The sequence below is a fragment of the Peromyscus eremicus genome, chromosome 2 (assembly GCF_949786415.1).
Source record: "Peromyscus eremicus chromosome 2, PerEre_H2_v1, whole genome shotgun sequence".
Taxonomy (NCBI): domain Eukaryota; kingdom Metazoa; phylum Chordata; class Mammalia; order Rodentia; family Cricetidae; genus Peromyscus; species Peromyscus eremicus.
In genome coordinates, this window is record NC_081417.1 from 90433902 (window position 1) to 90459090 (window position 25189).

The 25189-nt window shown below is 37.6% G+C and overlaps 1 protein-coding gene across 1 annotated transcript in view; it reads left to right on the plus strand.

The window, feature by feature from the left end:
* Positions 1-25189, plus strand: part of Kdm4c (lysine demethylase 4C) — a 205944-nt gene that overhangs the window by 111171 nt on the left and 69584 nt on the right. Inside the window, exons 10-15 of the mRNA XM_059254477.1 lie at positions 1121-1356; positions 6420-6739; positions 8813-8921; positions 15268-15449; positions 17208-17421; positions 20071-20147. Coding sequence (XP_059110460.1) covers positions 1121-1356; positions 6420-6739; positions 8813-8921; positions 15268-15449; positions 17208-17421; positions 20071-20147 — 1138 coding nt within the window. The remainder of the gene's footprint in view (positions 1-1120; positions 1357-6419; positions 6740-8812; positions 8922-15267; positions 15450-17207; positions 17422-20070; positions 20148-25189) is intronic.

Genomic DNA, 25189 nt, shown 5'->3' on the forward strand with positions numbered 1-25189 from the left:
TGGCTTCTATGGTCATTTCATGCACATAATACAATATTTATACGTGCAAGCAAAATAACAGTACACATAAAGTAAAAACATCATTCTTTTAAAAAGTACAATAGTGCTTAGTGTGTAGGGAATATTTACTCATGATTTGTGTACTTATATGTGTATAAGTTTTGTCTCAGTAAAATGTGTAACTTACTGTGAATACATTCAGAGTTTGAGAAACGGAATTAGGGTGTCAATACCCCTGGAGGTCTTAAGGAAACATTCCATTCTGACTTCTTAAGAAACATGCAAAGTAGCACTGTAGTCAGATGCGTGAGCTGTTGTAGCTGTTAAAGTCACCAGGCTTTTCAACTTGATAGAGAGAGAGACAGAGAGAGAGAGAGAGAGAGAGAGAGAGAGAGAGAGAGAGAGAGAGAGAGTATAAAAATCTGTGATACACAGATTGTCAGTGTTAATCAGAGTGCCTTTTCTCATTTCTTACAAGTCCTAATGTTCAGGAGTGTAGTTCGTTTTTCTTAGTCAGTGGCTTAAAGTGGCTGTTGATGGCCCTTCAGTAATACCATGCACAAGTATAAACCCCCCTCACAATCTCTGTAGTATGCCAGCTGCTTTGGTTTACATGTATACCTTGTGAAATGCACATTTTTTTATATCCTCAATGTTGTAATTGCCATTGGCAGCACCAGACTGCTAGTATGAGTGTGCTCTTATTTGTTCTGTTTAGCTCATTGTTTCTGCCTTACTTGACTTTACAGTGAAAATTCAGTTGTTAGTCAATTTAAAACCATTGTGGCTGGGCAGTGGTGGCGCATGCCTTTAATCCCAGCACTCGGGAGGCAGAGGCAGGCAGATCTTTGTGAGTTTGAGGCCAGCCTGGTCTACAGAGTGAGATCCAGGAAAAGGCGCAAAGCTACACAGAGAAACCCTGTCTCGAAGAACCAAAAAAGAAAAAAAGAAAGAAAGAAAAAAAAACCCATTGTGATTTCAACTTCAGACTTTATTAATTTAAAAAAATATATTAAATAAATTTTTCTTGATATAAGCTCATAACAGTATTATTTGCATTGATGTGTATTTCATATCCAGTTTGAACTTTTTCCTCTGACCACTTTCCTTTTGTTATTAGCCTCCAGGGCAATAAGTCACTTTCTAAAAGGCCTAAAACTGAGGAGGATGAAGAATCTGTTGAATGTAATGGGGAGGAGATCTCAAACCCTTCCATATGCCCAGGGCACCTCAAGGTCACTGAAAAGCCAGAAAAAACATCCAAGCTGGGGAACACAGAAGCACCTTCAGAAAGAGAAGCTTCTGATGCCAGGAAACAAGCAGATCAACACTTAGTGAATGACACCAAACTCTCAGGTAAGCAAATGTCTGATTATGTTTCACATGTTTCTCCGGTGATTAATAATCTGATGCCTTAAAACTGTGTCCACTATGATATCTTGCTAGACCATCTAACCTTTTCATTAACTAAGTAAACTTATAGGATAATTCACCTATGAGGACAAGTAAATGCTATAAAATAAGGGATACAGCTTTTATGTATAATAGAATTCTGAACTAAACATCCAATAGTATATGTTTGGTTTAATAAAAAAAAGATTTCTAAAATACAGAAACTTTTAGTGAAATTCAACTTAAAATTCAGAAGGAAAAAAAAAAGCAAATTATAGACAATTGTGTTCAGATTCCTTGGTAATTTTCAGAAGAAAAATAAAGGATAAGTCTTTATAAAAAGAGGGGGAGGAAAGCTATAAAATCAACAGTTTATACCAATGAACTTTTCTAAGAGTTTCATATAACAGACATACATACAGGCAAAGCACTCATATACACAAAATAAATAAATCTAAAAATAAGTAAAGGGCTTGAGTGATGGCTCAGTGGTGAAGAGTGTAAGAAATAAGTCAGTGGAGGAAATGAAAGAATAGATCCAGTGTGGCCTCAAAATGGTGAGAGCAGACTTTTGTTGGTCTGAGAAGTTAGCACTTCTAACACTGCTTAGTATCTGAGGGTACAGGTACACTATAAAGGTTCTGAGGGTCAGTTTTTGCAGTAGAGAGTAGAAAGGGTAGAGAGCCTGCTTATTTTAGGTAAACTGTTTTTTTGAAACTGGAAAGTGAGAGATAAGTTAGATTGCCTGTTTTTATGACCTCTGGCTGCAGGGCAGGTGATTCCCGACATGACTTGGGCATCAGGTTTCTTGAAAATCTGAGCTTGTTTTATGATTTTGGGTGCTGGATTTCCTTTAAAAGAGTATTTGCTGTTGTTGTTTTTTTTTTTCCCCCTCCATATTTTTGGAAAATTAGTATGCTTATTTTTTGTTTTTATTCATTTTTCTCTCATACAATACGTCCTGACTGCAGCTTCTCTTCCCTCTATTTGTTCCAGCAGTAGTCCCATCCTTACCCCCACCCACCCACACTATTCCTCTGTTTCCCTTTAGAAACGAGCAGTCTTCCTAGTGAACAGGAGGGCATAACAGTAGGCACAAACCCTCATATCAAGGCTTGTTGAGGCAATCCAGTGGTGATGGGGATTGACTGATTTCCCAGAATGCCTAATGTAGGGTCCAAGGAAATGCTGAAGGAAGGCCCCAGGCTCAAATAGTATGCAAGAACAAAGAGCGTTTATTATACCATCATGGGTGGGGGGGTGGTGGTCGTTCATCTGTACAAAATGGCGATGACCCCAAGAGGGATGTGCAGGCTCCTTTTAAGCAGGGCTAAGGGGAGTTTCAGGGTCGACTACATAATTGGATAAGCAAGCAGCAGTTACATTAGTATATTTTTGATTGACTGAGGTTTAGTCTTCCCATTTTTGGAAATATCTGCATAAGCTTGCACATGACTCAGAAGGGGGCTGCTGGGTTTGTCCTTGAGATACTGTGAGACTGACTTAGGCCTTCTGTGTTCGGTCTCCCCCTCGACCCTGAATGTAAGAGCCTTGTAGATAAATGGCCCTTTGTTGGAAAAGACACCTGTTTGTCCTCAGAGAACTGGAACCTAAATTCAGTTGTGAAAGTGGGAGAGTTTAACCCCTTCACTAGGGCAGCAGGTTTCTTGAAAACCCAAACCTGTTTTATGATCCTGATTTTAGGTGGTGTGTTTCCTTTAAAGAGTGTTTCCTGCTCCCCCCAACAATAAAATTAATTTTCTATTTATCTCTTTAAATATATATATATTTTTTACTTTATGCATATGGTGTTTTGCCTATATGTATGTTTGTGTGATCCATTGGTACTGTAGCTGTAGACAGTTGTGAGCCACTATGTTTCAGATTGAACCTGAGTCCTTTGGAAGAATAGCTTGGGCTCTTTAACTGCCGCCCCCCCCATTTTAAATACATTAAATACATAATGTATTTACATTACTGACCCTTCCCCTTCCTTCCTCCAGCTCCTCCCATGTCTCCTTCCTCCAAACTCTCCCATGCTCCCCAAGTTTATAGCCTTTTTTTTCTTTTATTATTATTGCTTAATACACTTATATATCTATGTACAAATATGGAAATGCAACCTGTTATTATTGTTATTTGCATATGGTCTCAGAGCTTAACCACTTTGTTAGGAGAGTCTAATCCTCTTGTAGAAGACCCAAGTTGCTTTCATAGCTCCCATGTGGTGGCTCACAACTATTGATATGTAACTCTTTTTTTTGTGTGTGTCGGTTTTTCAAGACAGGGTTTCTCTGTGTAGCTTTGGAGTCTGTCCTGGAACTTGCTCTGTAGCCCAGGCTGGCCTCGAACTCACAGGGATCCGCCTGCCTCTGCCTTCCCAGTGCTGGGATTAAAGGCATATGCCACCACCGCCCGGCGTAACTCTTAATCTAAAGGATTGGATGACTTCTGACCTCTGTGGGCTCCGGGCACTACATAAATGCAGGCAAAACACCCCACCCACATAAAATAACTGAAGTCCATCTATTTTGTTTTTTCCCCAGTTGTTGAATATTTTTATGAAACTACTAATGCTTTATTTCTTTAATAACTATTGTAGTTTTTTTTTTCCTTAATAATTGAGTTACTTGGCAATTCCTGTATTCCACTGGTATCCTTCATCCTGTCTCCCTTCAGTCCTGGCACTCCTCAAATCCACTCTTCCTATTATTCATAAGTGTGCCTACCCATAAGACACCATATCTCTTCCTGACATACAAGATCCACTCTAGTACCCCCTGCTGTCATATCTTAGTAAATTCAAAAGTACAGTTCTCACATCAAAAGGAATGGGATTGCTTATTCTGGAGCCAAGTGTGAAGTCTGACATGGGATGTAGGGAGCAAGGAATGGCTTTTTAGTAGGCCAACAATTACCTGAGATAAATTAAGCTCTGGAACTGCAACATTCCAACTTCTCTTTGAAGTTTTAATCAATCAGCCTTCAGTAGACATTATTTTCAGGAATTCTCATTCACATCTCCATATTGTAGCTTTAAAAAGTAGTTCCGATTATGTTTATACCATCTTCTTAGGATTCTACTTAGAATAAATTAAAAACCTTTGCATCATTTTTTTTAAAGTTCCTCAGTTGCTTCTTTAGCTTCATTACCTTTGCTTTTAGAAAGGCTATGTGACTCCAATAGAAACTACACTCTTTCTGTGAGCTCACACTTTAGGGAGGAGCTACATGATACAGTTACAATTCGGGATACATTTTAGAGATACCATCACAAGTGACAGACCTATAGAGACAGAACCTTAAAAGACCAAGTGCTTTGGTGTTAATTTCTGAACAGAGTTGTGAAGTGTGTGTGTGGGGGGAGGTAAAAAGGGTTGGGAAGGTAGAATGGGAATTGCAGTTAATGCAAACAGCACAATTAAATAGTATACATAAATACTTCCTTATAGTACTTCATCTTGGATTCTTTTTGTTTGTTTGTTTTTTGTCGTATTTTTATTTTATTTATTTATTTATTTACTTATTTATTTATTTATTTATTTATTTATTTATTTATTTATTTTGAGACAGGATTTCTCTTGTGTAGCTTTGGAGCCTTTCCTGGAACTGACTCTGTAGCCAGGCTGGCCTCAAACTCACAGAGATCTGCCTGCCACTGCCTCCCAAGTGCTGGGATTAAAGGCATGCGTCACTGCCTGGCTTTCACCTTGGATTGTTTAATTAATCTGTTTATGACGTCAGGGAAGATTTATATGAAGTGTACCTAATTTTATTAGTTCTATCAGTTCTTTATATTTTGATCTGTATGTTTTGAGACCTAGAAAAATACTTAAATAGAAGACTTGGCTTGACTATCAGAGCTACTGTGTGATAGGAAGAAATGGTGATAAGTTAGTGTGTCTGGAAAATGCTTTATAGTATCTCATACAAGAAAACATTTCAAAGCATTGCCTCCAAACCATATGACAGTTAAAGAATCACATCTGCCTATGTCCAATCATAAAGGATTCATGTAGCAGAGGCTTTTTTTTTTTTATCTCTAGGGCTTTCTATGTGCCATTTATACACATTCTCTGAATTTCATTATTTCTTCTGTAGCTATTCTTAGCATTATCTATTGGAAAAAATTTTATTTCTACATATATTTCAAGGTGTTTATGCTTTGTTAAGTATTATGAATGGCCTGTATATTGACAATAATATGACTTAGAACCTACATTTAATCTTTGACTGCCTTGTCAGTGGGGTTTTGTTTTCTTTCAGAAGTACAAACTTGGAGCTTAGAGAGATGACTCCGCGTTTAAAAGCATTTGTTGTTAGCCGGGCGGTGGTGGCGCACGCCTTTAATCCCAGCACTCGGGAGGCAGAGCCAGGCGGATCTCTGTGAGTTTGAGGCCAGCCTGGGCTACCAAGTGAGTTCCAGGAAAGGCACAAAGCTACACAGAGAAACCCTGTCTCGAAAAACCAAAAAAAAAAAAAAAAAAAAAAAAAAAAAGGCATTTGTTGTTTTTACAGAAGACCTGGCACTTCACAGCCATCTATATAACTCAAATTCCATGAGAGCTGACGTTCTCTTCTGCCCTCCATGGTCACTAGGCACACACATTTAGTGTGCTTACATACGTGCCAGCAAAACTCTCATACATGCCTGCATAACAGTCATACACAGAAAATAGAAAGGAAGTCTAAGGTCTCATTGTAATGAAACTGATTACTTTTCATGTTTATGGAAATTGAGGTGGACAGTCAGAAAATATAAAATCAGCCAGATGTGGTGGCATACAGTTTTAATAACAGCACTTGGGAGATGGAGCCAAGTGGCTCTCTGAGTTTAAGACCAGCCTGGTCCATAGGGCCCAGGAACCCTGTCACAAAAAGAAAAAAAGAAAAAAAGAAAAAAAAAGAAAGAAAAAATAAGAAAAGAAAATATACAATCAGTAATCCCTTGGTAATTGTTTAATCATTGCACTTAGTAGTAATGCAATATGACACGCATTGTTAGTCTTTTTTTTTTTGCTCCTCAGGAAAAAGCTGTATAAGTTCACCAGTAACAGATGAAATACAACATGAAGATAACACAGCTGCTGCTGTAACTTCACCATCTATGTCCAAGGAAGCCTGTGACTTCATGCCATTTTCTAGTGGCCAGGTAACAGGCAAGGAGTCACATCTCCTTAAGATTCTACAGCCAGAATCTTCCAAGGTGTCTTCCTCCCTGGCAGAAAGTAATACGGTATTGACAGAGGAAGAAGACGATGATGAAGAGGGCCATGGAAGTAACCTTGAACCTGGGGAAATCCCAGAAGCTCTTAGTGAAGAGCAAAATGGGCTCAGAGTTCCTAAGGTACATGTCAGTATGTATTTCTACTATGTTCATTGGGTAGTGGCCTGAATGGTGATAATAATGCTTTGTGAATACAGTATATTATCCCCTGAAATCTTACTTTAAGGCAGAAATAAACAGTATTTACATTTAGAAGTTTTAATCATATTTCATCATTGGAATAAGATTTTGGCAGATAATACTATGTGAGTTCTGTTTCACATTTTGATCATTAATACACAAAAACCTTTTGGCCACATGTTGAGGTCTGTCTGATTTTTTTTTTTCACTTTATACTTTGAAAAAACAACATCTTTCTGTGAAGCTAATACAAGCTTCTCTGCAAATAGTACACAGAGAGATCATTTATACTCATTAGCTACTTTACACAAATACTAGTATTTGATAAGCATTAATTTGAAAACTTAATCATATTGACATTTAGACAGTTGTGATACAGAGTATTCCCGTCACCCGCCCAGTTATCCAGGCTGAGATAAATTGCCTCTTGGGTACTGTGTTCCTGACAATAGTAACTATTATAAAATCAATTTCATATAGTCTTGGTTTTAACATCATGGCTCACATGATTAGTGTTTTCTTTGACTCTTCTTATTCAGAATATTATAGCTATATTTCTGGTCATGTTTATTCCCATAAACAAACCTTTTACCACTCAGAAAAGCTAAGCTCCCCATTCTGGTTTTATGGCTATAGCCTCCTCTCTGTATTTCTCTATTGTTCTCATTTACAGAGTGAATAGTTCTTCAATTGGGAATGGGTCAGGTGAGCTAATGCCACGCTAGCATTCTGAACCTCACCAGGGACTTCAGTTGTCTGTGAGGAGCTTCTCTGTTGTTTCAGATGGTAGCTGAACTATATGCTGACCTGACCAACCTGTTGATTGTTCCCAGTTTACTAAACCTACTATGAGTCTTTTCACATCCCTTAGTAACAGGCATATTATTAAAAGACAGTAATTTCAAATAGTCTGTTTTTTAGTAGTCTTAAATATATAAAATATAATTCAATAATTTGATCAATGGACTTGATCATTTTCTAAATCATTGTGTGTTCTACACAAATATAACCATGAAAAATATTAAAAGTAAAAAGGGAAAGTGTCTCATAGGGGCTTAAAAATATCTTTCACAATTTAGTGACTTCAAAATAATAGGAATGTTTCATTGAAAAATAATACCTTCTTAGTGAACCTATTGCTCATTTCTCAATGGAAAGAGGAGTCCTTTATTCCATTTGGCTGGTTTTTCTTCTCTGTGAGGATAAAAGATGGCCCACTTGCCAAATATTCATGTATGAATGGTGATACAACTTCACAACTCTTAATCCTTTTATGAGTGTATAATGTTGGACTTAGGCTAGTTTTAAAGGATCTTTGAATTTTGCTAATTTTTGGTAAGCCTTCCATGAAACACAGTATTTTTTTGAAGAAGAATTAACTGACCTCTTGGGAAAAAATGCTACCCCTTTTCCTTTACCTCCCCTTTCTTTCCCTCTCTGCCTCTCTCACTCTCTCCTTCTCTCCCCCCTCCCTCAGCCTCTCTCCCTCTGTCTCTCTGGTAGTACTGTGGATGAAAACCCAGGGCCTTATGCATGCTAGGTAAGTGTTCCACCACTGAGCTGTATCCTAGCCTGTAAATCCAAATTAAAGTACTAATTTCTTAAAGAGTAAATAAGTACAAGATTTATTCCTCAACAGTGTTATCATTTTGAAGTATTTTTGTTTTCTGAAACAAATATTTATTAAGTCTGGAGAAACAGCTCAGTAAATAATGTGCTTGTTACGTAAGCATGCAGAAAAGTTAGGCATGGTCACATTAGTCTGTAACCACTGTGCTGGGAGGCGGAAACAGTAGGCTCACTGGAACTTAGTGACCAGCCACGCTAGTGAAGAGGTAATCTCTGGGTTCCCTGACATCCTGTCTCAGAATGTAAAACAGTGGTCTACATGTTATGTCTACCCGTCCTTGCATACACTCATGCACATACTAGACACGTGGAAAAAAATAAAAACCAAAAGGAACCAAACATTATTCATCGATTATTTTTACCTCTTTTGTGTTCTATAACCAGATAATAGAAGGACAGCCCAAAACTACTAAGAGTTGGCGCCATCCACTTGGTAAGCCTCCAGCCAGATCCCCTATGACTCTTGTGAAGCAGCAGGTAGCAAGTGATGAAGGTGAGTGCATGCTATTATTCATCATCTTTTATAATAGATGACTTGTGCATTTAACTGTGATAAAAATTATTTCCCTCTTGAAATTTAGAAATAAAGACTTGCTTCATATCTTTTTTTTTTTTTTTTTTTTTTTTTTTGGCTTTTCGAGACAGGGTTTCTCTGTGACACAGTCTTGGCTGTCCTTTACCTCACTCTGTAAGTTAAACCTGGCCTTAAACTCACAGAGATCCCCCTGCCTCTGCCTCCTGAGTGCTGGGATTGAAGGTGCGTGCCACTACCGCCAGGCTCTGCTTCATATACTTATAACATTACTAGTACAAATATTTTGTTTCATATTGTAAATCATTCCTGACACAGCCTGAGAAATTTCCAGAAGAATCACTTCAGATCATGACATATATGCATTGTCTGTACTTTTAACCTGAATCATTTAAATTCATAAAACCAGTAAGAAACCAGCACTTATATATATCTCCACATAACTGTGTGGTAGATCCCTGTCTTTGCTTGGTATATTACTCTCTGATGTGGCTTAATGTAGAACTACTTCTTTTTAAGTCACATATCCCAATGTAACATTTCCTTTTCTTTTTAATTTGTTTCCCCTTTCTCTGTCTATGTGATATTTAGATGAGATATCTACTAAGTACATGAGACAAGTATTTCTTCCTTACATTTCTAACTGACCTATTCAAGCAGTTTTTTTGTAGAGTTCTTCTTTGAGATAGTCTCCTTTTCTCATGGATACTGTCTAAAGTCACCTGTCTTTGAGGATGTAGTGAAGGGAACACTACTATAGGGGTGCTTGTTTAGATTAAATAACACTCACCAGAAGTATCAGCATCATTTTTCTGTTTACTGTCTGTTATGATGTGTATTTATATAAAAAAGTAAAGAACATAGTGGTAGTACTTTCTTTAACAAGGAATAGCATTCTAGTTGAATAATAGAAAAAAAGAGACACACTAGCTATTATTTCTGTTTATTATCAGAATATACAGTTCTAATGTTTTGTTTCTTTGAGATAAATTACAGCATTGCAATCTAGACAGGCCTGAGACTTGATCCTCCTGCTTCAGCTTTCCAGTTGCTGGGATTATAGATACTGTCTGTGCTACATCAGTTCCTTCTTTATCCCATTTTACTTCATGTAGCAAAGCTGTTGTCGATTAAAGTTATTATAACTAGAAGACAAATTAAAACAAGAATTTATATGTAACATTTAATACTTAGGATTTTTTTTTTTGTTTTTTTTTTTTGGTTTTTTTTTTTTTTTGGTTTTTCGAGACAGGGTTTCTCTGTGTAGCTTTGCGCCTTTCCTGGAACTCACTTGGTAGTCCAGGCTGGCCTCGAACTCACAGAGATCCGCCTGACTCTGCCTCCCGAGTGCTGGGATTAAAGACATGCGCCACCACCGCCCGGCAGTACTTAGGAATTTTGATTACTTTTCTTCACAGGTTGCTATTGGTATGGCTTCTCTGCAGGAAAGGGCCTAGACAGATTTCTAAGGAAAGCTTTTTCTCTCATGTGCTTTTCTTCCTAGAAGCTTTTTTAAAATTTTTATTTATTTTAAAAAAAGGTTTTTTTTTTTTAAATTTTTTTTATTTTTTTTATTTTACATACCAATCCCAGTTCCTTCCCCTTATCCCATACTCCACCCCCAACCTTCCCTATCCCACCCCCCATCCACTCCTTGGAGAGGGTAAAGCCTCCTTTGGAGTCAAGGGTAAGGCCTCCCTTGGGGAGTCAACAAAGTCAGGCATACTAAGGTGAGGCCGGACCAAGCCCCTCCCCCCTGTGTCAGGCTGAGCAAGGTATCCCAGCCTGGGGAATGTGTTCCAAAAAGCCATTTCATGTACCCAGGATAAGTCCTGGTCCCACTGCCAGGGGCTCCCCAAACAAACAGATCTAGCCATGTAACTTGTCACCCATATTCAGAAGGCCGAATTCGGTCCCATGCATGTTCCCCAGTTGACAGGCCAGAGTCCATGAGCTCCTACCAGCTTGGGTCAGCTGTCTCTGTAGTTTTCTCCATCATGATCTTGACCTCACTTGTTCCTGTGATCTCTCCTCCCTCTCTTCACTGAAGTCTAGGAGCTCAGACCAGTGCTTAGTGGTTTATCACTGTGTCTGCTTCCATTAGTCAGAGGGCCCCAGGAAGGAGAAATAGTTAAGATCTCTTGGGTAAACTGGGGGCGGGGGGCACTGAAGGGAAAGGGTGGGGGATGGGAACAGGATGGACTGAGATGGTGTAGTGGAGGGAGGGACAGAGAGGGAGAGCAATGAAAGCAATATCTTGGTAGAGAATCATTAGGGGGTTAGGGAGAAACCTGGTGCTAGGGAAATCCCTAGGAATCCACAAGAATGACACCTAGGAATAATGGAGAGGATGCCTGAATTTACCTTCCCCTATAATTAATAGGGACTACCTTAATTGTCATCATAGAAGCTACATCCAGTAACTGATAGAATTTGTCCAGAGTACCCCCTTGATTTCAGTGTATAGAGTTTGTAAAAAATATATAAGTAACGAAGTTAACAAAATGTTAACAAAGTTATCTTAAGGGTTTAAGGTTAAGTATTTTTCTGAAACATTGGTAATTGTACTTTTTGTTTGTTTTGTTTTTGTTTTTTCAAGACAGGATTCTCTGTGCAGTTTTGGTGCCTGTTCTGGATCTCGCTCTGTAGACCAGGCTGGCCTCAAACTCACAGAGATACGCCTAGCTCTGCCTCCCAAATGCTGGGATTAAAGGCATGCACCACTACTGCCCAGCTGGTAATTGTACTTTTTGTAACAGTTGCATATATCAATATCTTCTGGGAATTTATGAGAATTGAATTTTAAAACTGTAAATGTTTCCTGGTGGCTAAAGATTTTAAAAATCTAAAATGACAATGAAAAATATTCAGTAGCCTTAAATAAATTATTTATATCATTGTTCACTCTTACTTCTTTCTTTGAAGCTAGTAATTTGTATCAGTGGAAGTAAAGGGATATTATCCTTGTCTAAATGAATTGAACAAGCAGATTTAATCCTCATTTTGAACACACAGTTCCCAGTGCAGCTGGTTTTCGGGATTTTCTGCCCTACCAGCTCCTTTGGCAGTGTTCATATTAGAATATACCTACATTAGAATTTCTGAGAAATTAATTCTTTAAATATTGATTAGTGTCCTCTGTGGGTAAATGATCATTTCTTTATTGTGTCTAGAGTGTGATCCTCCTACAGAAAACTATAGAAGCAAAAAGTATCAGAGTAACATTCACATGCACTGAAATATACTTCATTTTGTGTTGGCCACCTTTTCCTGGGAATGCTGTTTGCTCTGGTGTGTGGTTGATATACCAATGACACACCACTGGAGAAAGCTGATTTTTTTTCCCCATTGTCAGTTAGTATCAATTGCAAACAGCTTCTTGGTTAGGGATGGGACCCAGTGTCCATTTCTCCCTCTCAACTAGTGCTGAACTATTTTGGTCCTATGCATACTGCCAGTCTGTGAATTCACATGTGCATCAGTCCTTTTGTGTCTGGAAGACACTGTTTCCTTAGAGTCATCCACGTTAGATGTATTTTGAGTAGGATAAATGATGTGTCCTATTATTTTTATGTTCCCTGGACTTTAAAAAAAAAAAAAAAGAAAAGAAAAGAAAATGAGTTCAAAACATAAATTTTTTTCAGAACCTGTTTTGGAAGGAAACCTTTATCAAGTTCTATATATTCAATATAACTTTTCATGGTTTATTGAATTTTTTATGACTCCAGTGAGTGTTGTTTTATATAAACAAGTGCCATTTTAATGCTTTATAAAAATTTTATGATTCAAAGCCATCATTTTAGTAGGTTATAAGAAGCTAAGACTACCTAATTTTATAAGGTGGTATATATTTACCAGGCCTTAGTATACACACACACACACACACACACACACACACACTCCTTTTATTTAGGCATTCCAAAAGTAATTCTAATGCTCACTAAAAATAAACAAAGTTTTATTATTTATTTTGGGGACTTCTAGGGATAGACTGAGCTTTATCACTTACATTTTTTTTCCTCTTTCTGTCTCTCATTACATTTTATTTCTTTGTTTTGTTAGTGTGAATGTCCTTAAACAAGTTTATGCCACAGTGACTGTGTGATCAAAAGATAATTTATAGAGTTTGTTCTCTCTTTCCATCATGTGGGTCCAGGGATGGAACTCAGGTCATCATGCTTGGAGACAAGTACCTCTATTGGCTTAGCCTTGTTTATTTCTTGGGACCATGTTCCACAATATAGATATGCTTCCCTGTTATTAACATCTCTGATGTTACTTCTTTTACTTTGGTGGAATAAGGTCTCTGCCCATAAAAGATACAAAAGTTACTGGGTTGCTAGTTTCAGAGAAAAAAAAACTGGCTTATATGAATTGCTATGGCTTTTGCTATTATCATTCAGATGAAAAATACGTATGGGCTGTCATGCTTGTATGAATGGCTTATTACCTAGTAAATTACCTCTGTACCTCATGGATACCACTGTGACTGCTAAATTAATAAGCAGAATTTAAGAGCAGTTAGGATATAAAAGAGCAGAACTAAATAAATCTTAGTGGTAGGAAATTTGGAAGCAAAGTTAACTTGGAGTCACGTGGCTGTGTCATCATGGGAAGCAGGTGTGTATTGTTTACTGAAAGCATTGGAGTTGCTATGTAGGTATCTGCTCCCCTGCTTCATCCCGAGGGCATAGATGGGAGGTAAAGGGACTAGCCAAGAGTTATGGCAGTGTTTACACCATGTCCTCATTTGAGTCTGTCATTCTCCTTATTTCAGTAGTCCTCTGGGGAAAATATAAGGAAGGAAAAAATGAGAAAAGGTAGATTATGTTTAGAGGATTCAGAGACATTGTAGACACCCAAGCCATGTAATTATCATTATTTATATTAGTACCATAATGTTCTTCCTCATAAGCACCACCATCCTAGTGGAACAGCCATCTTTCGTTGCTCACATGTTGGGCAAGCAGCTTCAATGTGCACAGTACTAATTATGTAAGTACTTGACTTTCCATTGGGGACTAGGTCTCTGTGTATTCCCAGGCTTGACTTGGATCATGGTGGCTCTTTGAAAGCCTTCCAGTTTAAAGATCGGCCCTCCTGGATAGTTACCTGCCAATTTAAAGTATGGTTTCTCCAAGAAAGCCATTAGCTAGCTAATTCTTACTTCTTTGCCCTACTTCAAGCCCCAGTAGAGAGGGTAAGGGAGAGGGTACAGACATACCCTCAGTCAGTTACAGGAAGCCATAAGCCACGAAAGAAAGTCAAAGGAAATGCTGAATGTCATTCTCCTAGTCTTTTATGTGCTCATAGGCTGTCATTAGGCCTTTCTTGGGAGCTCTGACCCCATTTTGAACTGTTCTATGAATAAATAGCATAGCAGTCCCTGGTGGTTTACCAGCTGTTGCAGCCATTGATCAGAGTTCAGAGTATAACCACAGGTTGTTGTGTCTTTAGAAAAATAAATCACACTGGAAACGAATGATGATTGAAATAGAGATATTTTATTAAAGAAAAGAAAGGTGGTCTAAAAAATGGGCATTGACTAGATAACCCAAAGAAGACAAGTCTTCAAAGCTACAGGTTATCAGGGTCATGAATCTTTCTTTAGAGCTTATTTACAAAGCCCTTTTGCTTGACTTTGGATATTACAGGGCTTTTCTCACACATGATCTGGTTTTCTATTTATATATGTATGTAATCCTAATGGGGACAAGCTTCCAGTCTTTCTGCAGCTAGCTTCTTCTACCTTTCAAGTTTTATGCCTCTTTTTCTATAATGTACTGTAGTGTACCATAATGTCTACATTATAACAATTACTTTTATTTTCTACATTATAGGCACTCTATAAATGCCATGGATTCTTAAATTAAAAAAATCAATTTAATTAAACTCCACTGATAAGCTTTTACTGAACTATGTTAAGTGGAGAAAATGAAAGTATTAATAAGAGAGTCACTAGCTTAGTCATACTTAAACATGTTAACCATGTTGGTGGTTTTGCAGTGTAAGCTGAAAAGATGAAATGATGAAGTTTAAGGAGAGATTGCTTTAATTTTTTTCCAGCAGAAAGAAAATAGCTAATAAAGAAAAGTTGTTTTATGACCCCATGTTCTGATCTGATCTCCTCTTCCACGGCTGGAGAAGATGACAGAAAAACACAATTATTCTGTTTCTTTCAGAATATAGTTGATGAAATAGGCTTAGTATCTGGCATTGATATCACAGAATAATCAACATCTGTTACCAGGGTGATATCTTTTTCTGAGTCTTCTGCTCATTTCATTTTCCTCTTTTCTTTCTCAAGAGTCACCTGAGAGTCTAACCATTGACGAAGAAGTGGAAGAAACGGAGTCCTGGGCAAAGCCTCTCATCCACCTTTGGCAGACAAAGTCTCCTAACTTTATGGCTGAACAGGAGTATAATGCAGCTGTGGCAAAAATGGAACCACACTGTGCAATTTGCACTCTACTCATGCCATACTACAAGGTAGTTTGGAGTGTGGCTATCAATGTATCATTACACTGCTGTACTTTCTTAAGGGCTTTTGCTGGGATGTTTTTTGTTTGTTTTTAGCAGTTTATATCTACGTATTTTAGAAACCTTTAATTCTAAATTCAGTTCTTTTACTAAAAGGCATCAAACTTTTAACCCAAGGCCTGGAAACAAAATATTTCATAGAAAAAGCATATACTTGGTATCTTTTTAAAATTGAAAGTAGTGCTCTTCAGTAATATAGATATCAGTGCCCAGCCCCGATTTTTGTCCCTTTCACCTTTCCATGTGAAACATGCAAAAGATACGTCCAAGACTCATTACATACTGTGTATCTGTTCACTGCCATCAGCTAACTGTGCTTGGTGGTTCCATCATTATTCCATGCATGGCATTCTGACAGCATCTCAGATCAGGCATGAGTATATTCTTCAGAATACACGCAAGAAACACATCTTGAATGCTGTAGAAGTTAAATTGAATTGTGTGCTTTAAGGAACAATATAGTAGAAAACTCACTGATAGATCATCATTTTTTTTTTGTTTGTTTGTTTGTTTTTTGTTTTGTTTTTTTTTGTTTTTTGTTTTTCGAGACAGGGTTTCTCTGTGTAGTTTTGTGCCTTTCCTGGGACTCACTTGGTAGACCAAGCTGGCCTTGAACTCACAGAGATCCGCCTGGCTCTGCCTCTCGAGTGCTGGGATTAAAGGCGTGCGCCACCACCGCCTGGCTAGATCATCATTTTTAAGTTGTGTTTTCCCTGATATAATCAGAAATACTTTATTCAACATCTGAATTTCTTAAAGTGTCATGTAATAATAATTTAATTTGGATACTTCAGAGCTGGAGAGTGGTTGAAATTCTACATTTTCAACTTTGACATTAGTAGCTTGTTTACTTTTTTTTTTAATCTTTCCTTTATCCACTAAATATTTGTTTTTATTGATTCCTATTCAAGTATTCCTATCGACATATATTTTCCAATAATAAAAATACTCCTTATATGTTATAAGATTTTGGAAGTTGCTTAATTTAAGTTCTAGGAAAAAATAAAGGTAATTCATTAGCTGTAATTTCCCCTTTTGCTAAAAGGTGACAGTTATTTCTGGCACATCATTCTTATCTGACCACATATGCCAGTCTGTCTTCTCTATTTCAAGCTTTTGCAAGAGGCAAAAAAGTGCTGCTTGTAGAAAACCTGGGCATTTATATGTATTCTTTGAAGTATAACCATATAATATCTTTCAGTAAGTCAAAGCAGGATTAGCCTAGTACAAGTGGATCACTGACAAGAGTAAACAAAAGTAGCTGTGCATTCCTGAGGTATTTTGAAACAGCACAGTTGGAAGAGCTCTTCACAATCTTGTATGGCCCACAGGTCTTTTTTATTCTTACTGTCTGATTTCTGAATGGGAGTCTGTATCGAAGCATTGATAAAATGCTAGCAGTGCTGGGTGGCAGTGGCGCACATCTTTAATCCCAGCACTCGGGAGGCAGAGCCAGGCAGATCTCTGAATTTGAGGCCAGCCTAGTCTACAGAGTAAAATCCAGGACAGGCACCAAAAACTACACAGAGAAACCTTGTCTGGAAAACAAAACAACAACAACAACAACAACAATAACAAAATGCTAGCAGTTGAATTAAAGAAAACAAGAAGTTGTAATTTAGTGGCTAGAACAGGTGTAAGTGGATCAATGAATAAAAGCTGAACTCTTTCCTGTCTTTCACTCAGTGGATATGTTATCTTTTTCAGCCTGAGATCAGCAAAGAAGAAAATTATTCTAGATGGGAGACAACAGTAAATGAAGTAGTTAAATCTGGAAGAAAAACTAAACCCATTATTCCAGAGATGTGTTTTATTTATAGTGAAGAAAATATAGAATATTCCCCCCCAAATGCCTTCCTTGAAGAGGATGGGACAAGTCTTCTGATTTCCTGTGCCAAGTGCTTCGTGCGGGTTCATGCAAGTAAATAAATCTATGATTTTTTCCGGTCCCTGGATTTTCAGTGTTGTACATAGCCCCTACAAATCACTACATTGTAACCAGTCAATTCACATGTCAACATTCTTCTTTGTGCCAAGATCTTGTAGCCTAAGCTGCTCAGGAGGTTGCTACATAAGCCAGCCATGTCCTTGTGTTTCTACTTCTCAAATGCTGGGGTTGCAAATGTGTACCACCATGCCTGGATTTATGTGGAAGTGAGATTGAGCCCAGGACGTTGTGCATAGTAGGCACAGTCAGGCAGTAGAGCTACATTCTAATCTTATTGTTGATATTCTTAATGGCTTCTTTTAAGATTATGACTAGATAATCATCCTTTGCTCTCCAGTTTTATGAAGCCTCAGTGAAAAGAAGGTATGGGTATTTTTATTGTCAGGAGTCCAGGTGACATATCATCATCACTTGTTTGAATTTTGTATTTTAATGATACTAGATTCTGAAAATTTAATTTAAATATTTAGTATTGATTGAAGACAATTTTGATGATTTTTTAGAATCATTTGTACACTCCAAGAGTTAATATATTGAATTAAATATTTTATTACTACTCTAGTCCTTAAGTATTTCAACATTCCTAATTTTTCTCAATTACATTTATCTGTGTTGGGGGCATTATTGGTTTTTCCTTTATCTTTTATTAGTTGGGGCCAAACAAGAGCCTCGTATGCTAAGTATATGTTGTACCACTGAACCACATCAGAAATTCTTAATCGCACATTCTTTTTTCACATTTTATTTTTATAATTTTGTTATATGCATAAATATTTTGCCTATATGTATGTGTGTATATATGTGCGTGCGTGCGTGCGTGCGTGCGTGTGTGTGTGTGTGTGTGCTCCACATGAGGAGTTGGTGCCTGGGAAAGTCAGAAGAGGGCTTTTAGTCTTCTGGAACTGTAGTTATAGCTAGTCGTGAGCCACAGTATTGGTGCTGGAAATCAAATCTGGATCTTCTGCCAGAGCAACAAGTTCTTTGAAGAACAGTAATAGCAATCTTTTTATGCTGATTCAACTTCGTAAGACATAGCTTACATATATATGTATGTACATTATTTTACCACACATTTATATATATAATCAAAATCACCAGCTCTATAATCTCACCATACTAATCCCATAAACATGATTCAATTTAGCTTTGATTTGAGTTGGTTACCTGTGGCATGTTTTTTTTTTTTTAATTGATTAATTATATTTCTAAGATTTTCTTTTTCTGGCTCTTTTATCACATTTTGGTGTTAAAATTACTCATTTATCTCTTCCAAACTCTTCTATTTCAGGAATTAAGGATACTATGCCTCTCCCCTGACTCCCTATTTGCTTTCTCTTTCATTTGCCCTTCTCTTCCTTTCCCATCCTTGTTTCTGATTCTCTTTCTAAGGATTTTTCTCTGTAGGCCAGGCAGACTTTGTACATGCTGTATTCTTCTGTCTCAGTATCTCAAATACTGGTATTATTATATGCTAATTTATTTATTTATTGATTTATTTGCTTGTTTATTTGATGGTGATATCCTAACCCAGTAATATATGTTTCTTGTTATTATGCAATTACTACAAATATTTGCACTAACTGTCGTGTTCACACTTAGCCTAGTCATTTATTCAGCAAACATTGAACTGAAAGCAGACTTTCATTGCCAGTTGTGGACTGTGCTGTGCAGCCTTCACCCCAATCACTGAAATTTATGTCAAACTTCATTAACATTGTCCCAAACAGCTTCATGAGTTGTAACTTATTTTGAATACTTATTCATGACTGACAATATTAACATGACAGTTTAGAAATTTTATTTTTATCTATGCAAGAATTATCTCTCTGATGTTATTAATTACACTCTCATGCTTTGTGTGCTGGTGCATCTCTTGATCTAGTTCTCAAGCAGCTATGACAAGAGAATCAAAAGTTTCATTCAACCTGCACCTGTGTAGCAAAAACCCTATCAAAGATTCCAAATAAATAGGCTTTTTAGATGATTCAGTAGGCAAAAGCACTTGCTTTGCAAGCCTGACTTCCTGTGTTTCATTGCCAAAACCTATATACTGACCCTACAACTTAGTTTTCTTACCTCTACACACCTGCTATGGTACTTATGAGTCCACATTGTTACACACAACACATATCATACACACACGCTCATACTATTAAATAAAGCAAACATTAACAAAAATCCAAACTAGACAAAAAAGGTATATATTTTCATGTTTTGGGAACTGATAGAGTAATAGTTAGAAGAAATATGAATCAAAAGCAACTTGACAGAGGCTTACTTACATTTTTTGTTTTTGCTAGGCATTGAATGGCTTCGTTTATTTTTTTCTTGAAATATGCATTTTTTTCCATACTGGATGTTTTACCTAATTATTTTTGCTTGCTAGGCAGTCGACCACTAATTTATAACCCAAACCCTCATTGTACTTTTTATTGTAGAACAACCTCACTTAATTACATAGACGAGCTTTGTGCCCTCTATGTAGATCATATAGTACTTGAATATATGATCACTATGCCTCAGCTTTCTAGTAGCTGGGATCATAGGTTTGTTCTACCAGGGTGTCTGACATTTTAAAGATACAAGAGACTTAATGTGTATATCCATGCCATTATATTGTAGGTTGTTATGGCGTCCCTTCTCATGATGTCTGTGATGGATGGCTGTGTGCCCGGTGCAAAAGAAATGCATGGACTGCAGTAAGTAGATTTTAATATTGTGCTATTCCTCCTCTATTTGTACCCTCTGTGGTCATTGCCAAATCTATTGGAAAGATAAAACTGTGTACATGTTCTGATGTACTTCTAGCACCCTTCTCTCCAAGTCAACCTACATAATGGCTTTGTAACCACTCTAGAATGCTTAGGTGAATTTCTAGGTGGCATTTTACTTCAGATGCTATTGGCACCCTACTTCATCAAGCCCACATTTATATTTCCAAGACTAGATTGTTTTTATTTAATTATCTTACACAATTTGAAATCATTACAAATAATTCTAATAAATACTAAAGGGAGCTATCTTCATGGATCCTTGAAGAAATCACAATGCTTGCAATTTCCAACCACCATGACACTTTCCATTTATTCTTTTCATTCACACCTTAACAAATGTGATTAGAGTACTTACTCTATGGAAGTTATTACTGTGTCCTTCTGACAGAGTGTTAACAGGTATTGATTCTCCATTTAAAGACCACAAGTTTCTCTTGGTTTAAGTTACTGTTTTCTAAAAATGCCCTTGGAAATTTATTTTCAACCGTCTTTGATTTTCATTCCCTTAATTTACCATGCCATATACATTTTCCATTTAACTATGTTCTGTCAGATTGCAGTACTGTGTTCCTCATTGATGATCTCACAGCAGATATTGATCATTTGTTAGAATTAGCAGTTGCTCTATTCTTTAGCAGTGCTCATGATGAATTGTTAATGATAAACTTCCTATAATCCAAGTTAAGGTCCCAATGGCTGCTATGACGAATATGAACAATAAGAACTTACATCACAGTTGTGTAACTAGGTTTTAACTGTGGAAGCAAGCATGGTGACTAAACTGAAGGCAACTCAGAGATCTTTCAGGATGATTTCATTGGTGCTCTTTACTTTGGCCAGTGAGAGAAAGAAGGAGGAAGATACGACCACTTTTTATAAGATACTCCTTATAGTGCAAATATCACAGCCTAATTGATATTGATGTAATAGCTCCCATTTAAAAAGCTTGTACATTTGTAGGCCTGGAATGTTTTTTTTTTTTTCTTCTGATACAATTGGTTAGATGAATAAAATCCAAGTAAATGTACAACATCTAAGATAATCAGAAATCTCTGCTTTTATGTAGTACTGGATAACCAGTTCTTATTGGCATACCTGGGTATTGCCATCCAGTCTCTATTCTGTTTTTGACCCAATGTGATGTCTTTTTGAGTCAATATGATAGCTAACGTCCCTTTACTTACCTTTAACAACCAGTAATGAACTTATGAATACAGTTCACCAAGATTTTGAGAGCTCTCTGTTCATGAGTTACCTATGGCCTGGCTCCTGTCTGTCTCAGGTCTTTGCATAGCACAGCCATGATCATTGGAAGGCTCACCCATGCTTGTTCTGGTCTATTATGCTGGTTTAAGATGGTATCGCTTAAAAATAACTCAGATTAATCACTCTTAATTAAAATTAATTTCAAACCCCTTTCCATTAATCTTTACACTGTACTTGAAGCCATGTAATTTTTCTTCTGGACTGTAAAGCATAGGGTAACTTACCACTTTCCAGTGATTTTCAAACTCACATAATTTCTCATTGTTTCATTGAAATGATTTGACTTCACATTGAATGCCTCATGTTTTGTAGTTTATTCATTTTGAATGAGGTTTTTCTAAAAAGGTCCATTCTCGTTTCTCCTGAGGAATAATTGAGTTGCTTTCCAAATAGTATGTGAAAATACTGACAGAATTGATAGTCTAAGTTAATGTAGGCCTGGATTTTCCAATAGTAACTTTTAGTAAATGCTTACACACACACACACACACACACACACACACACACACACACACACATATATTTTAAATTTTTTTCTTTCATACCAACCCCTATTCCCCCTCCCTCCCTTTCTCTCACTCGCCCCCCTTCCTCCATCCCACCCCTATCCCCTCCTCATATAGGGTAAGGCCTCCCTTGGGTAGTCCACACAGGCTGACATACCAAGTTGGGGCAGGCCCAGGCCCCTCCTTGCTGCATCAAGGATGAGTAAGGCATCTTACCATAGGAAATGGGCTCAAAAAAGACAGTTTGTGTACCTGGGATAAGTCCTGGTCTCATTGCTAGGGGACCCACAAACACATCAAGCCATACAACTTTCACCCACATTCAGAGGGCCTAGTTTGGTCCCATGCAGGCTCCCCAGCTATCAGTCCAGAGTCCATGAGCTCCCACTAGCTTGGGTCAGCTATCTCTGTGGTTTTTCCCATCATGATTCTGACCCCTTTTCGGCTTATAATCATTCCTCCCTCTCTTCTACTGAATGCCAAGCTATTGGCCAGGTGCTCTGCTGTGGTTCTCTGCAACGGCTTCCATCAGTCACTGAATGTAGATTTTATGATGACAATTAGGGTAGACACCAATCTGAGTGCAGGGGAAGACTAGTTGAGGTACTCTGTCCACCGTTTCTATGAGTCTTAGCTGGGGACAATCTTGTGAGTTCCTGGATTTTTCCTAGCTGCAGATCTCTCCCTATCCTCTTAATGGTACACTCAGTCAAGATATCTCTTTTATTGCTCTCCTTCCCTGTCTCTCTCCCATCTTCCCACCTCCCATTCCTTCCCCTCTATTCCCCTTCCCAGTTTACCAGGTGATCTTTTTTTTTTTTTTTAATTTTACTAAGAGATTGTCTATTCATTTTACATATCAACCACAGATTCCCCTGTCCTCCCTCCTCCCATCCCCCAGCCTTCCCCCTCAACCCACCCCACATTCCCACCTCCTCCAAGGCAAGGTATCCCATGGTGAGTCAGCAGAGCCTACCCAGGTGATCTTAACCCTTTCTCCTTCCTGGGGCCATCCATGTGTGTCCCATCTATTGTCCTCCACTTTACCTAGCTTCTCTGAGGTTGTGGATTGTAGCTTGGTTATCATTTGCTTTGCATCTAATACTCACTTATGAGTGAGTACATCCCATGTTTGTCTTTCTGGGACTGGGTTACTTCATTCAGGATAATTTTTTTTCCAGATCCATAGAATTTACCTACAGATTTCATGATGACATTGTTTTTTACCTCTGCGTAAATGTACCACATTTTCTTTATCCATTCTTTGGTTGAAGGGCATCTAGGTTGTTTCCAGGTTCTGGCTATTACGAATAATGCTGCTATGAACATAGTTGAGCAAATGTCCTTGTGGTGTGGTTGAGCATCTTTTGGATATATGCCCAAGAGTGGTATTTCTGGGTCTTGAGGTAGGTTAATTCACTATTTTCTGAGATATCGCCATACTGATTTCCAGAGTGGCTGTATAAGATTGCATTCCCACCAGCAGTGGAGGAGTGTTTCCTTTTCTCCATATCCTCTCCAATATAAGCTGTCATCTGTATAACTACTTAATTATGATTTTCTTGAATTTTATGCTTCAAATGTTTGTGTTATTAAAGAATCCTTTATATTGACTTCTTGAGGAATCATTCTGCTATATTCAGCTTTACATTAAAAAGCTGTGGTACAACTCCTTTGACAAAGAGGCTCTGAAGGAATTCATGGGAATTCTATTGTTAAACTGAGGTCAGATAATATTTCAGCGCTGACCTATATATCATAAAATCTCATTCTTAATTTTTTTTATGATTACTTTTAATACCCCTTGTGAAAATAAGATGTATTTATTAGAAATATAGAATAATCCTATAGCTTATTTAGCTTGGCTTATATAATTGTATAGCAAGTGTAATATTTCTAATAATATTCTTTTATGGTAAATAATTTTTTGAAAACCTTGTGTTCATATCTGTAAAGTATGTTGCAATTTTATGTAGTAGTCCTATTTTTATTTTTACCATTAAATACACAGAATACAGCATTTAATAGCCTTCCCCTGTATTATCCTAACCTGACATTCTTTTCACACCCTCCTTGCCAATGTTTATTGAGCTCTGTGAGAGTTCATATAGATATCTTTTTAGGGCCAAGTACCCAACATCTCTTATTCTCCAAAGTTTGACAGCTGTGAGTCTTTGCATTGATTATTATCCACTGCAAAAGGAAGCTTCTCTCACCAAGGTTGAGAAAAGCATCAATCAATGGATATAACCATAAATATTTAAGAAGCAGTTTGACAATATGTCCATTTAGCAAAAACAGCAGTAGTAGATTGGATTTGAAGGATTGTGATCTCGCCAGCCATTAGCATTTGACTAGGTTTACAGTACCAGACATAAATTCCTTCTGGTGGAAGAGACCTCAAATCTAATCAGAAAACAAGTGATTACCCCAGTAGTCACTCTATTATTGCATTGAGGGTCACATTTTGTCTGATAATTCAGTATTGTTGGATTCAGCTTCAATGTTGAATAAATGAGGTGAGGGCATTTCCTCTTACAATGGTCTGCATAGCACCTTCTGGCACTATAACAAGTAGCTAGTAGAGTGGAAGTTTCCAGATCACTTCCAGCTTGATATCTTTATGTGCTCTAAGCAAAATGTGTTGTGTTTTCAATAGCAGGGTCTTATAATCTAGCTGTGGTGGGTAACTGAGAATAATGGACATAGCCTATGTTCTTTTGGGTGCCTCTCGGGCCTCTAATGATTAACTTTGTATACTTAATACTGAGATTTCCATTTCATAACCCATGTCTGTTGATAGATGCTTTGTCTATTTATACAGTGTGCCTCCATTCAAGCACCTCTTAAAAAAAAAAACAACAACAACAAACCAAAAACCACATGTTGATGTAGAGAAACACCCTGACAAAGGCAACTCATAAAAGGAATCATTTAATTAGGGACTTGCTTAAAGTTTCAGAGGGTTAGTCCATGATCATCATGATGGGACGCAGACAGGCATTGTGCTGGAACATGAGCTGAGAATTCACATCTGATCTACAAGTTGCAGTTAGAGAGAAAGCAAGATTGGGGTGGGCTTGGGCTTTTGAATCCTCAAAGCCCACTCCCCAGTGGCACACCTCCTCCAACAGGGCCACACCTACTCCAACGAAGCCACACATACTTATCCTTCCCAAACAGTTCCAGTATTGG